This window comes from Doryrhamphus excisus, linkage group LG22 (assembly GCF_037039965.1).
Source record: "Doryrhamphus excisus strain RoL-2023G ecotype Guam linkage group LG22, RoL_Dexc_Guam_v1.1, whole genome shotgun sequence".
Lineage (NCBI taxonomy): Eukaryota > Metazoa > Chordata > Actinopteri > Syngnathiformes > Syngnathidae > Doryrhamphus > Doryrhamphus excisus.
Window position 1 is genome coordinate 10,639,686 of NC_136378.1, and position 15,911 is coordinate 10,655,596.

Below are 15,911 nucleotides of genomic sequence, written 5' to 3' on the forward strand. Positions count from 1 at the left end.
TGCAGCCCTACGTATACACAATCTTACTGTATTTTGAAGCCACAAAAGGAAGATGCCATCATACCACGTTGCCATGAGCGGTGACAGTGGAGATTTCACACTAGTCCTCTGCCTGATCCATGATGGCCTTAGCGTCACGCATGTCCTGAAGATTGTTTTAACGTTCCGTGATCCCTTCATCATCCACTCACACTCACTGTGCCTTCATGTTTGTGTGCGTGTGTACTGGGTCACCCCAGTATGATTGAGCGGTAGAATGGAGCCGGCAAAATCCATATCAGAAGTCATCCGTTGCCAGGATACAACACTGCAGTCACCTTTTTCCACAAGGTTATTTTAAGACTTATAAGAAAAAAACATTACTTGGGTAGAACTTGTCTTGGTATGTTTGCGGCTCCTCTAAAATGTCATAATTTACATTAGAAGAACACAAATCTGCAAGAAGCATTAAAATCTGGACATGTGTTCTCGTCATCTTACCATGCAGCAGTCACCAAAAGAGAGCCTATTGTTTCTTTTCAAAGGCTAAGATTAGGGAAAACACATTTGATAGGCCATTAAACCCATAAGAAAAAATGGTTTCCTAAAGGGTTATTTTCTCAACTCTCAATTGCTTGGTGCCCAGGGGTGCTTGTGACAGCTAGATTCCATTAAGATATTATTCTCTTCTCGGATGCCTTGAAAGGACCGTTTTACTTTGGCTTGTCTTACGAGGGCCCTTGTCAGCCGCTCTCTAAATCTGCAGTGCATCAGCTACATGTCTTCATCAGAAAGGCGATGTTTATTTCAATGGAAAATACAACAAATATCACAGGACTTAAAAAATCTGATATTAATTTGACTGGTTTCATCTTGTCTATACATTTTTCATTTTTATGGTCCCACATGCAAAATGTCAAATGCATGTAAAATCAATTTCTAATGTAAAAATCAAATTATATCAACTGGCGTGGCCGCTGCCAAGCTCAATACGAGATGCAACATTTTTTATGTGACACAGCAGACATGTAAGATTTGCCTCTCATGTTCTTGTGATCGGCTTTGAAAGGCGTTTAGCGATCACATGATTTTTTAAGGATAATATTGATCGGTGGCTCATCGAGCACTGCATCCCTAATTGAAATGTGCAAAAAGACAAAGCGGCATCCACAGAACAGTTTTTGCAGGTTGGCATTCAGAATGTGCCTCAGCTTTAGTTTCCTGCTCCTCAGTTACACACACCCTCTGCCCCCCCCCACACACATACACAAAAAACCAAAGGATGGATCGTTCACGTCCACGAGCCAGCTCTAAGAACCGTTTTGTTTGCGACCGACTCCAGTCTTTGCAATTCAAAATTGCTCTCAAATTTATAGTACATAAAAAGACTGCTGTCCATGGTCCTGAAATCCATCAAAGCCATCAAAAATGGTTGTGTTTTCTCCTCTGAAGCTAACTTGATCATTCTTGATTCACTGATTCTTCATTCATGTGTCACCTTTGCATGTTTATCGTTTTCAGTGTTAATTCTAATAACTTAGTGAAAGGCCCCATTAGCTGTCTTTCTGGTAACACTTCAATGTGCAAGGTCTCCTGGCTGACGTGCTCCGCTTCCTGTCTCCGCTCTCCACTTTCTTGTTTATTTACTTGTATGGGGGTTATTTATGGAGGTCGAACACCATCCATCCTTTTGTTACTTAATGACATGGCGTCAAATACGCAACATAGATTGCCTGGAGAGGAGCTGGTGTGCATTCAAATAAAGCCAAGCCGTCATTTTCTAGGGGCGATGACTGCTTTCTTCATTTTTCTTTGACAGGGTATTGTTGTTGTGGATCAGCTATTTTTACATTTGCTATATATGCATCATATTCCTGTACAGTATGTGGGTGTGCAGAAATATCCTCAGTGCTGCATGCCAAAAACAAATAATCAATATTTTAGATCAGATTTCCAAATTACATTTTTGATGTATTTGGGTAACAGCTGCCAATCTGCTGCCATAGTGAAATAATTAGATTTTCTCCCTGGAATATTTGTTGCTACCAACTTGAGTGGCTGACTTCCAAGAGAAAAGGAGCAAAAAGCAATGAGTCAGAGCTTGTGTGTTCTCTAATCACCTTTTATTTCCTGCATGCCTTACCAAGAGCTCTCCTCTCATTGGCTACTCTAGCTCTCCCTCCATGATGCTTAAGTGTCCAGGCAACAGTGAACTGCAGCAATTTCGCTTGTAACTGCTGCTTGGAGGATGTAAACCGGCCTGGGATTGTGTGTTTGGCTGTGATGCATGGGCTGAGTGTTGGTTGGCAAAACAGTGGTCATTATTTAGGTCGGCACACTTGGAAGTGCCAGTGTGCTGAATAGACTCAAACACTCATTACACTTCATCACTGAAACTACAGGGAAAGTTCTGATGGATGGGCTTGGTTCCCTGCCCTCAATTCTGTCATATTATGTTTCTACTAGTGGCGGTGCTATCACAAGCTGATATTATCATGATATTTTGTCTACAATCACAATAATATGATAATCAAGGCAAGTGAATGCACATAGAGAATTACTAATTGTGACTGTTCCCTACCTCTATCCAGGTCTGTCTGTGCTCCAGAAGGTTCTGGACACAGCAGCAGAGAGGAACTGGCTGGTGACGTCAGTCAATGTGGAGACCATGACTGAGGCGTCTTTCTTGAAAGTGTTCCAGGATTTGGACAAGAGGAAGGAGGGACAGATTATCATCGACTGTGAGACAGAGAGGCTTACTGGCATTCTTAAAAAGGTAAGGGAGAACAACTTCTCCATCTCTCCAATGCAGATCCATCGTGCTATAATGATGTTAAAACCTCACAGTCAAAAAAGTCCATCTGTTTGTTTTTCCCCTTTGGGCACATGAGATTTATTTTGAGCAATTAGCTTCCTCAAAGGAGTTAGGAAGAAGTGGCTTTGTATACTCGGCCCTGCGTGGTTTAACAAGATGAAGGGATGCAGAAGAGAAAAAGATTCACAGGTAGTGATGCCGTCTGTTGGTCTGCTGCTGTTGTGTGTAGTCCCCAGCATCAAAGACAAAATTGATAAATAATGCATTTATTTATTTTCCTATGTATTACTATGTGACGAGATGATCTCACACAACTCCACTGCTCAAACAGAACGCATTGTTCAATAAGAACACCTTTATGGCTTTTATGGCACAAACAATAGAGTTAAGTTACATGTGAGGGGCAAGAAAGTAGAGACCGGCCAATATGGATTCCGGGAATAAAACATTCAGACAACCAATATATGTATCTCATATCGGCATAGCTGTGTTACAACAATGTCAACTGCTGCTGACATCGTCGACTGGCGATGCGATTCAACTGCAAGCAAGGAGTTTTTGTGATAAAAAATAAAGAACACAGTTGGACTCACACAGTATATTAATAACTCAACAAGATGCATTGACATTGTGTGTTTACCGCATGAATTTTTGTCGATTGTCGATACTTTTTTTAATCATGCATTTGGTGAAAATTAACTGGTAACTGTCGAATGACCAACTTTTGGTTAATTAATCGGCGGGTCCCTGTTGAAAACAAAAGAATAAAAAGAACAAACTCAAGCTGTCATATGATGTAAGCACTGTGGATGCTTCTCCACTGTTTGCTGTGGAATGAGGATAAAAGGTTTATGCAAGGTTTGAAGTGTGTCTAGAAAATGGAACACAGCCATACAGCAATAGAGAAAATACTGTAGTAGATTTAGAGTGGCTCAAATACCTGCCGGGGGCACAGTGTAAGCAAACATTATAGTTTCTATAGTAACCACTTCAATGGGTTAGCTCATGCCTGCTGTTAATATGCAAGCTTTTTTAAAATGTATATTAACAACATCAGAGTTTATGTGGAATTTATATATGCTAGATGCACATCATGTGTACAGTATGAGGAACACACACACTCACAGAGACTATTGGAACTACTGTGTGGATGTTATTGATGGCGTGGTGTCTACAGTTAAGGTTATTGTGTCAGTTCTCGCTGCTTGACAGGAGCTCAGCCTGAGATGTTTTCCATTCAGACAGTCACCATCAATCATCCACATCTGCTCCCTACCTGTGCTTGTGTACCCCGCCAATACCCGCCAATACACCCGAATGCAGCTACGCATGCACACACACCTGCCTCTTTCGCCCTTTAAACTCCTGTGTTCATCCCATTCATCTCTTACAGTACACAGATTCTGTTGCGATAATGTCACTGACAGTATCCTAAGGGTGACTTTTCAGAGAAGCTAAATGTTAACATAGTCTCCTCGCAGAACATTCATAGTGACAGAAGAGTTACTAAAAAAAACATTGCAAATGTGAAAACCGACCCTTTCTCTTGGGGCTAATCCGTGAATGGCACTTGAAATCTGCATGTATAATTAATGGACACTTGTATCCAAAACAGTTCCATTTGGTGGCCCACTGTGGCGCTGAGGTGTGTGTGTGTGTGTGCTGTAGTGTCTTGCTTTTCCTTGCCGGGGGGTTGACCGCGGGGCATGTCTTGCACTGGGGTCACCATTAATAACAAATACCACCTTCTGCCGTGACCTGAGGCAGTATTACGCCCACACGCATACACACACACCGTAACAACAAATGCACACTTGCTTCGGGGTGGGGGTGGGGGTGGGGGGTTGCTGAGGGTGCAAGAGAAGCGACCATGTATGAGGTCCTGCACACTGGCTGAGCATTGGTACGTGAATGAGCTGCATATCTGATCTAATGGGGCATCACTTTAAACTAGTGGCCTTGTTCTCTTATGTGTGGCTTCTCGGAATGGTGCGTTGACACTCTTGACACTCTGTAAAGCAGAGTAGCCTCTAGGGCCAGCAGATTGGACCACACATTTAAACCTCATTCAAAGTGGGGCCAAAAATACATTTTTCACTCATGAATTAATTGATTCTGGCAGGGTACAACACACCTCTTACTGTGTTACTCCATCAGGCACGACCTTTGTTGGTAGGATGACCTGTGACATCAACAGTAGAGGCAAAGGAGTCATAACATGTTGCTATGGCGATGGACAATAAGGCAGTACACATTTATTTTTCCAGGCGACAATGAAGTTCCATTGAAGTGAGAATTTATTATGATGTGTATGAGAGATTAATTTTGAAGAGTAAGAGTTAATTGTCTTATGATATTTAATGTATAGAGGGCTCTAATAACCTTAACTATTTAGGTTGTAAACAGGTTTTCTGTACTCCACAGAAATATTTCATATATAAATAAGGAATCCTACTTTGCAGAAATTCACTTATTGCAGTTGGTTGGTTTGCTCATTTAATATTGGCCATCATTTCTTCAAAATAAAATAACTTTAATATTAGTCACCGTCAAGACAGCGTAATAATTACATTACTTGCTTCCAGCCTTTATCTTTCACACTAACCAAAAAAAACACGCTAACTGAAGCGGACGCTAACCGAGGTGGATGCTAACCGAAGTTCCACTATATTTGTTCATGTTTATTTACTGAGAAATAAATGTTAAATGAAAAATATTGAGATGTTATCATATTAAATAAATTAATGTTTATCTCACATAAATACACGCAAAATTACTGAAATCTGAGATTATTGAGTACATGTACCAATTCCCATCTGTGTCAAATGTTGAGGTATCCATGCCTAGTTCAAGTGCAAAATTCTTAATTGTAATTTTTAATTTCCTCCTGTCTTAATCATAGTGAGGTTATTTGAGAGCAAAAAAAATGTTTAAGTTGAAAGTCGACCTCCTGTCATTTTTGCTCATTGCTCTAATTTGTATTGGCCTACTTTCTCTGCTGTCAAGAACACTTTTCTAGGTAGAGTTTACTGCTTTGACAGTGTCTCACTCACACATACACACTTGGAGAAGCACACACACGCACACACATTTGTGTCCATGTCATTTTTATCTTTCATTCTTTCTTTTCTCCTGCAGATTGTTGAGCAAGGCAAGAATGCAAAGAGTTACCACTACATCTTGGCTAACCTGGTAAGCATTTTTCTTCCTCTTCATTCCGCTCGCAACATTGTACACTACGCGGGTACACTTCTGTTCAGATCATCAGTTTGGAATAATAAACCCGGATGTGGTTTATGTTTCCACTGTGAGGTGATAGCTGTGTCAGCTCGTTTAATAAACAAATAGCAAAGAATAAAAGAATAGAAGACAAATTGTAAACAAAGGACAAGAATGGAGGACATCCATAATTTTTGTTTGTTTTTCCCAGGTTATTTATTACGGGATGCCAAAGATGGTGTTTGTTGGAGAAAATGTGTCATTCTTTGTTGATCTCTGGTGACTTGCCAAACTGCAGTGTGTGTTTGCCTGACACTTTTGTCTCTGCACCATTGCATTGACATTATGGGATTGGTTATTTTGGCACCCTGCGCAATCGCTGTGTGGTAATAAGTTCTTCCTTTTAAATAGGGCTCCATGCATCCCAGAGTATCACCAGTACAAGTCCAAATGATTTAACCTGTTTAAAGGGGATCTATTACGCTTTTTTTTACCTTTTCTGACCTCTAAATGTAATTCTGAAAGAAGTTTGGGATGGCTCAACACGCTCGGTTTTAAAGGGCATCATAAAACCGCCCCTTTGTGATGTCACAGAGAGGTGGACTTCCGTATATGGGTGTGTCTGTAAGCCGGAAAAGCAGCTTCCAGCAGTCCACAACTCGATACAAAGGGCCAAAAAATGAGCATAATAGGGCCCCTTTAAGTGGAAGGAAATCCCATGTGAGCAGATACTCTGTGACAAAGGTCAGATAGTCAATGTACTATAAGATTAGATCCATTAGCTCAATTTGACTGCTGCCATTTTCTACATGCAAATGCTATGCAGATGCCCCCTGTGGCATTGCTCACACACACTCAGTGGCCCAGAAGAAAAGGACATTTACATGAACGGTTGCTGTAGTAATAACAGCATATACGACGCAGCCAACTAGAACACTTGTCTGGCCCCGTTAGAAGACTGCATTTTAGAAGATAAAACTTGGACACTTTTAACAGCAGGCGTGGGCATTTTTAAATGCTGACCATTAAAATGTTCACACATTACTTTTTTCCCTTATATTTGCACCGAGGGGATTAGATGGTCAAGTCTCTTGAGGATTGAGGAAAGTGGGAGCTGTGTGCTTCACAACAATTTAGAAAATGGAACATTAGGCAGTGGAGAAAATAGGTAATATATAAAATAGTTGCTCAAAGGCCTGCTGGATGTCAAATGTTAGCAAAGACTATATAGCAAGCTCTTTAAAGTAGAATTTTCTAGGAAAGTCAACCACTACTTCTTTTTGTTGCATGATTTTCATTGATTTTTTGCCTGATGTACTATTTATGTACTATATATACATAGCTCAGGTCCTGGAGCAAGGACACCTGGCAACACACGTGTACATTAGGGAACTGGTGCTGACATTTCCTTCTCTTAAAGTATGTATTCCAATTTTGCAGTGGTCACAATGCCAACCTTCCCTGGACCCAAGAGGGCATGAAAGGAGTATTACATAAAGCCACCTAGTCAGCCAGGTCTACTGCCTTTAAGATGATCAATCATTGATTTTGCAGGATGGACTGGCACATAGTTCACTTCAACATCCGGCATGAGACAGAGAGCCAAAGAAAGCTTTTACATGACATTCAAACAAAAATATCAGAGCAGGGAAGTCAAATAGAAAGGTTTTCTGACAAGAGAGGCACCTTTTCATCAGTCAAAACGCTTCTCCACTCCCAACTCAATTCCAACTCTCCCCTATTCCTGACAGGCACACTGCCTCCTCTTTGTCAGCCTTGCTAAAACTAAAACAGCCTTCTTCACTTAATAGTCTGGGAAGAAGTACAAGTTGGACATATCATTACAGTAAAGCCCGTTATGCTCTGACGGAGACAAGCCTTGCTTTTTGTGCACAGCAGCCTGGAAGGTTTTGATCTTCTTGTGTTAACGCTTGCCGACTCTATCAGCTCCTGACTTCTCCAGCCACAAACTCCAGTTTTCAAATTTATTTTTCACTACTTTTGTCTCTGAAGCCCCGTTTTGTGTCTGTTTCCTGCTTGTGTCTTCAAGTGCAGAAAAGGGAGTTGTCATTTTCATGATTCCATTAAATATTTATAATTATTTAACAATGAGGGGCTGGAATTTCCATACAATTAGTAAAATATAGACTAGCTTTGCCACACATCTATACACTATGCACTAGTTTCTGTTCCTTACGAACCTTTGTCAACATTTAAGTGATCGAATTGAGCTGGCTATTTGTCGATACACACAGGCTTTACAGGCTTGGTGGTGTCTGAGTGTCCAACTCACAATTGGTCCCAGCACAGCCTTTGGCAACACAGGTTGATTAAACCGATACAAAAACAAAATGTCATAGAGAGGATGAAAATGACAGCTGATATTCATAAAATGAGCTGCAAAAAATCTTGGGAAATACTCAGGTATCTAGTTTAGTTGGCCAGCTTCGTAATACATACTTTGTAAAACTAAGAGTGGTTAGCATGTAGGCCACACCATCAGGAGATTGGGGTGATCTGAGTTCCATTCCAAGTGGAGTTTGAATGGTCTCCCTGTGCTTGGGTTTTCTCCGGGTACTCCGGTTTCCTCCCACATTCCAAAAACATGCTAGGTTAATTGGCGACTCCAAATTGTCCATAGGTATGAATGTGAGTGTGAATGGTTGTTTGTCTATATGTGCCCAGTGTTTGGCTGGCGACCAGTCCAGGGTGTACCTCGTCTCTCAGACAGCTGGGGTAGGCTCCAGCATACTCACAACTCTGGTGTGGATAAGCGGCATAGAAAATGGATGGATGTTCAAACTCAGCGTTTGTGTCCGAGTGATACTAAAATGCTTGAAAATGTTATATTCTTAAAAAAGAACACTAATTTCCGTTAAAATGTCTGTAAAAAAATAATGTTATTGTGTTAAGAGATGTCTGCGAGAGAAGGCTTTGCTGGCCCTGATGGAGAACCATTCTAGCTCCTTTATCATTAGATTGTGCAGGTGCATCATCATTGTAGTCATTGACTGTGTTCTCTCTGGCCGGTGGCTTTCACCCCTCACTACTTGTCCACCTCCCCATCACAGGGTTTTCTGGACATTGACCTGACAGACCTACGGAAGGGTGGGGCGAACATCACCGGCTTCCAGCTTGTCAACAACTCAGAGCCTAGTGTCAGTCGTGTCGTCCAGCAATGGATAGAGTTTGACAACAAAGATTCCAAAGTGCCCAAAAGTGGACTCAAGGTAACTACATTTCCTTCGTGTATAATTGGAGCGCTACTGTAATCAAGATGGGTTTTTTTTCCTCTCTGAATCTGTGATTATGAGGAAAGATTTACATTATTGTGAAGACTGCTCACTGTCACATCACAGTCTATCACGATAATTGCTTTTATTTTTAATCATGTTCTCTGTATTTTCAGTACACTGGAGCGCTGACATATGATGGTGTAAAAGTCATGTCAACAGCGTTCCAGAATTTAAGGAGACAACGAATAGACATCTCTCGCAGGGGCAACGCTGGTGAATGTCTTGCCAACCCACCAGCTCCTTGGGGTCAGGGCATAGACATCCAGAGAGCCTTGCAGCAGGTCCGTGCACACACAAAGAACCCTTGTGCTCACACACATGAACATCTTACAGCCATTCCTGAGTGGCACATGGGCTAACAGCTCCTGAGTTGGGGCTGGCTGAGCAAATTAGGTCTCGTTCTGTCATCAAAAGTTCACATGAAGTCGCAGTAAAGCTCCCCAGTATCAAAAGTGACATCCAGGCTGGTAAATAATGTCTGGAGGCAATAACACTCAGTTGTGATCATCATGAAATATGACATCAGCAATTGAGTTTAGAAATGTAATATTTGGCAATGAAATAAGAAATAGTGGACTGGCTGTGAGACTTCTTGAAACCTGAAGACACACAAACGCCCATGCATCCACACATATGCAAAGGCAACCTGAACACAAACAAAAGCCCACACATATGCACAGGCATACTTGGATACCCATTCTTATAGTAAAAAACAATACCCCTCAAATAAATGTAATCTCAAATTGTTTTCTAGCATTTATAATTGACCTAATGTCTAGTAGAAAATTACATATTTTCTGCAGACCTAGATGTAATTGCATGTATGTGACCAGGCAGACCGTCTGCAGAGCGGCTGTGCACAGGCCCACTCAGTGTCAATCGAGCCATCTGCCTGCGGAAAGACTGTAGAATGAAGCTGTGTTCGCTCAATTAACTCCATCGCGCCGCCAAGATAAACACAGTGGACTCTACACAGACATACACTCAGTCTATCATTCACCTTCATAAGAAGGCAAACTAAGGGCTCAACAACATGTATTGTACATCCTCTTAAATGTTTAAAAATCAGACTCAATATCTCAAACTCAGGTTCGGATAGAAGGACTGACTGGTCATATTCAGTTCAATGAGAAAGGCCGCAGAACCAACTACACTGTTAGTGTCATGGAACTGGCTCCATCAGGACCCAAAAAGGTAAGCATCATCATTAGTTAGTCACTGCATTAACCCCAAAGGGTATTATTTATTAAATTTTATTTTTATTATTTTGATGACATTTTTTTTTTAGGTTGGCTACTGGAATGAAGATGAGAAGTACGTGACCACGGCAAGTGTCATGAGAGGCAGCAATGACACTTATGGCCTTCAGAACCGAACTTACATTGTCACCACTATCTTGGTGAGTTTGTGTCAGATGGAATTAGAAAGTGGATGTTTTACACCTGATGTTTTACACCATGTTAATGCATAACAAAGACATAAACAAAGTAAAAGTCAAATATTATCCACTCTGGTTGACAAAAAAAGTGGGGCCCTCCTTTACACAGTTCACCATCTTCTGATGGCTACCAAATTGTCAACATGATAGTAACCTCGAATTTAGGAGGAGCAGTGTGGTTTTCATCCTGGTCGTGGACCTTTGGACCATCTCTACATTCTCTGCAGGGTCCTTAAGGGTGCATGAGCATTTGCACAACCAGTCGGTTTTGTGGGCTTGGAGGAGGCATTTGTAGTTTTCATTGGTCTGGATGAAGAGATAGCGCTGCAGCTTGGGTTTTTGAATAAAAGCAGCAAACACTAACGAGCCAGTTCATCTGGCAGCAGGGTTATTTCTGACATTCCATCGAAATTTAAGAGCACTGCTCAGAACACCTGCTTTATATACAGATAATAATAATAAAGGTGTAATTCTATCTTTGCAGGCAGAGGATGTTCTCGGATTCTGCCTTGTGGAGAAAATTTGATATCACAGAATAAATTCAGTATCTCAAGATGCCTGCAGCTCAGTTCCAGTTTACTGGCTGTACATCTGGTGTATTTTCAAGTATGAATGCATTTTATCTCTCAGGAACACGGCAGCCATGTATTATTTCTGGACTTGGTGCAAACCTTCCATTTTCTGGATGAAATGCAAGATTTTAAACAGTCTGCAATGAGGCGTTTGTGTGTAGCTGATCTCTGCTGTGAAGGTTGATGGGCTTAAGGATTTCAACTAAGCGGTTCCCTTCAGAGAAATCCACAGAATGAAGTTGTGAACAGTGTTACATAAGTAGATTCGTGAGTTGTTGTGTTTAACACATTTATGCATTTGTTTCCAATCGGTAAGACTCCAGATCTGTGTCAAACTGCTTCAAATGTTTCTTGGTAGTCTGAAACAGGAGCACAATCTACGCACCTGAATGAAACAGCACTTTTGGCTAAAAAGTCACCGTTGGAATCGTGAAAATCCTCCTTTAAACATGAAGGTTGCAGTCGCCCAAGAGTGCAAACCCAAAATAACTTCCTCTGACATAATCTCCTATCAATGACCCCTTTCTGGGAAGATAAATTGGTTCTGAGTCTCCATACCAAAAAGAGATGAGGTGTTAACATTTATTAGGCTGAAGGGTGTAGCAGCAAAGCTTTTACAGCTTTTAACTTTTGTGTTGTCTAATCTGTTGCTTGAGGCAATGTGCTGTTTTGCCAACATGCAGGTGTAACTTTGTGCCTCACGACATTGTGGCCGGTTGCAGCCGGTGCAAACAGGCTTCCTGAGCAGGAGATCTGGAGGAAAACAGACTGGCTTTGCATTAGTGCAACACTCTTTTATGAGCTTGGCTTCATGCTCAACTCTTTTCTTTTTGAGTTGCAGTGTCTTGTTTATAAGCTGATTTGTAACAATGAATAGCATTTGTTGATTGTTTTAAATTGGAGACGGGCACTTCAAGTGAGTAATTTTTGAAAGCCTTGAAAATGAACCCTACTCATTTTAAATGTGCAACAGCTGTAGTGTCGTGTATGTCACTCTTTATATGTATGTCAAATGATCCTTGTCACCCTTTACATTCACGTTTTTTTTCTCAATCTCTACAAGTTATTGTTATTTTTTTCATTTTATGTTTGTTTTTTGATATCAGCAATCATGTGTACATGCAGGTTTCCTCAGATAACACACACAGAAACCTCCCTTTTGAAATAAGGCAGCAGCATTTGCTCACCTCAGCACAATACAACATACAGTATATCAAGTTGTGGGAATTGTGGTCGTACCACAGCTAATGGAGGATTCTTTTCATGTCTGTATAGCTATAGGAAAAGAATTTTCGAAAGGCAAAGCCAGGCCCCAGATGTCATGGCAGAAGTCATATCTCACAGCATCTGTGCGAGGCGTACAAATGCTATGACATAATTACTTGTGCAGACAAACACAGGAGCAGAGATCGTCCATCCTGCACATCCACACACCCACATACACACCTGCTCACACATGGATGCTTTTTTCAGAGTGCAAGTCTAATCATCTCTATTGTCTTCCTCTGCTTCTTCGTCTCGTTGTTGTCATCCTAATTGTTTGTGTTGGATTTACATGTCAAAAATTAACATTATACCATCTCAAATAATTAATGTTGTCTTTCAAATTCTTGCAACTTCAGCCCAGTAGTATGTTTTTCCACAGCTGTGATTAAAAGGCAAGATTTCTGAAGAATTACTGTGACGCATAAACTGTATCCGGCTTTAATATGAGCTGTAACGCTGTCTCTGCTTTAATTAACTTGACAAACTGTCCTGCTGCATGGAGCCACAGCCTGCTCACAGCTTGTGCTATAACCATACGTCTGAGGAGAGTTTTTTCTGTATCAGTAGTTTTTTTCTTGCATTAACTTTTCGATGATAATGTTTTGCTTTCTTTCATGCTATGTAACATCCAGGAGTCTCCGTATGTGATGCTGAAGAAAAACCATGAGCAGCTTGTCGGGAATGATAAGTACGAGGGCTACATTGTGGAGCTGGCTGCAGAGATAGCAAAACATGTTGGCTACCAGTACAAACTGAAGATTGTTTCAGACGGTAAATATGGAGCCAGAGACCTTGAATCCAAGATGTGGAACGGCATGGTTGGAGAACTTGTGTATGGGGTGAGTGGGCAGCTATATGTAGGTTTTTTTCGAAAGGAAGTCTGCTGGATGAAGTCAATCACAATGTGTGATTTTGTTTTAACAGAAAGCAGATGTAGCTGTGGCTCCTTTGACCATCACCTTGGTCCGTGAGGAAGTTATTGACTTCTCCAAGCCCTTCATGTCACTGGGTATCTCCATCATGATCAAGAAACCCACCAAATCCAAACCTGGAGTGTTCTCCTTCCTGGACCCTCTGGCTTACGAGATCTGGATGTGCATCGTTTTTGCCTACATTGGCGTCAGCGTTGTGCTGTTCCTTGTCAGTCGCTTCAGCCCATATGAATGGCACGCAGACGACTACGAGGAGGGAGGCGAACCACAAAGCCCCACTCAGGCGGCGGCCTCTAATGGGTTGCAACAGGGCCAAACAACCGCCCAGCAGAACACCAACCAGCAGAGCGTGGAGCAGACCAATGAGTTTGGCATTTTCAACTCCTTGTGGTTCTCTCTGGGGGCCTTCATGCAGCAAGGCTGTGATATCTCACCACGGTAAGACCTTTAATTTCCATCAGCCACTTAGCTGGATAGAGATATTTCTGCCTTTCATTCAAACAAATCAATCAGTCATTTGATTTTTGACCTCTTGGTCGGAAAAGGTAAACATTTAACTCTTTGAAAGGCGATCATGACAGATCCTGATGGGAATATTCAACATTCTGTGCCAGATCCCGATTAATGCTCTCATATACAGTGGCAAGAAACCATTCTCAAAAGGTCACCAATTAAGAATCTCATTAAATGTCTGAAATTAGAGACACTGAGGTTGCCTCTCTGAGCTTTCCAGAGGGACCATACGGAGAAAATGAGAGGATCATGTCAGTATTATCACAGCATTGACCTAGCAGATGCAGGGTAGGTCAGAGGCTTCTTGTCTCTTTAAACATTAACCCACATGTACATTATTTATCAACGTAATGTTGGATATACGCATACCTCATGCATCTCGAATGCATGCATTTAGCTTCCAGGAGCAGCTTTAAATTAAAAATGAAATGCAATGTATGTGTGACATGATCTCAGAAGTGGTTTCTTCTGAAATGTTTGGGTAAATATTCATTCATGCTGTCTCGGGCTATGTCCACACGAATGCGGACAATATAAAAGTGCATATTTTTTATGTGTTTCGGCCTCTCATCCACACACAAATGTATTTTTTTCTACTTAAAAACGTGCGTATTTGTGTGGACGCCTTACCTGACCTTTAGGTTTGTTTGATCTTTCCAAAATCCAAATGTCAAACTATCCATGTATTTGATTGGGGGGTTAAACCAAAAACAAATGTGTTTGCTTCCATCTTGTTTGCACACCTGAAATGAAAGTGCATTACACCTGACAACATGTATAACCACAGCAGTAGGTGGCAGAGATTTTTATTTATAGTACTTTATTTATAAATATCACAATTTGTTTTTTTGGGGGGTGTTGCTGCGGAATGTGTGCATTTACCACTCTCGCCTTGCAGCAGTTAAACAAATATGATGCGACTGCTGTGAGACTGCTGTGTCTCTTGCAGGATGAATTCTATTACCTGGCAGAGAATGCATCAGCTTTGGTTGTTGTGTGTCTTGCAGGGACAATTTCACCAAGCTCGCTTAGTCCTTGCCATTTGTGTGTGCGTGCACGTGCACACACGTGCCTGTTATATTTTGATGTTAAGCAATAAGTATTATTCACTAAAAAGACACCAGGCTTGAGCAGGTGTGGTGTAGTAAATGTGTAAATGCAGATGTGGAAATGAGCAGGATGGCAGGATGATCTGCTGAAATATCAACACAGTGAATGTTTCACCCCTCTCTGTAGTGCCCTGAAGGAATCGTCCTCCCCTTGAACATTTGGGTGACCCAGTTACTCTAGTTAGCGCAGCGCTTATCCAGACACAGAGGTGAATGTGGCTGGAGCGCCTAAAGTGTTACAACCACTCCTGCATGATTTAAAGAGGTTTTCTGTATTTATACATACAGAAACACTTGTTGACACTATGCATGTTTTTTTATATAGCTTAAAAATACTGAATATGAACTACTGGGAAAGTTTATTTTCACGACACAGGAGTATTCTCAGTCAGGCTTTGTTTGTAGTTGCTTTTATCTTTTGAAGTGTCTTGTCAGCACTGCACTGTATTCAGCCTCTGCGCGTCAAAACTTCAAGTGTTGTTCTCTTTAGTTTAGAACAAAATAAAGATAAAAGACTGAAGTAGGTTGAGGTAGGTTAAAGGTTAACTAAGTACCGTCATTTTCGGACTATAGCGAAAGCACCCACTGAATGTAATGTTTTTTGTTGTTTTTTTTTCAAAACCATGCAGATCAGTGCATGTATTATGGCTCGTTAAATAGTAGGCAACCAGAAAAGTAATTCATTACCGTCCTCCTCCTCCTCTTCCTGAGAACTAAAAACACTGACGTCATCTTCTTTAACATCATAATTGTGCAGCCTACTAATTATTTA

The 15,911-nt window shown here is 41.2% G+C and overlaps 1 protein-coding gene across 6 annotated transcripts in view; it reads left to right on the forward strand.

Annotated features, from left to right (window-relative positions):
• The window catches only part of gria1a (glutamate receptor, ionotropic, AMPA 1a), a 55,874-nt gene that overhangs the window by 17,238 nt on the left and 22,725 nt on the right, over positions 1–15,911 (forward strand). For all 6 annotated transcript variants that reach the window (XR_009120891.2, XM_058063612.2, XM_058063609.2 and 3 more), the window contains exons 4-11: positions 2,571–2,755; positions 5,933–5,986; positions 9,085–9,243; positions 9,423–9,590; positions 10,399–10,503; positions 10,598–10,708; positions 13,218–13,424; positions 13,510–13,955. Coding sequence is in view for 5 of the 6 variants with exons in the window: in XM_058063612.2 (XP_057919595.2) it covers positions 2,571–2,755; positions 5,933–5,986; positions 9,085–9,243; positions 9,423–9,590; positions 10,399–10,503; positions 10,598–10,708; positions 13,218–13,424; positions 13,510–13,955 (1,435 nt within the window). In the remaining variant the exon portion in view is untranslated. The remainder of the gene's footprint in view (positions 1–2,570; positions 2,756–5,932; positions 5,987–9,084; positions 9,244–9,422; positions 9,591–10,398; positions 10,504–10,597; positions 10,709–13,217; positions 13,425–13,509; positions 13,956–15,911) is intronic.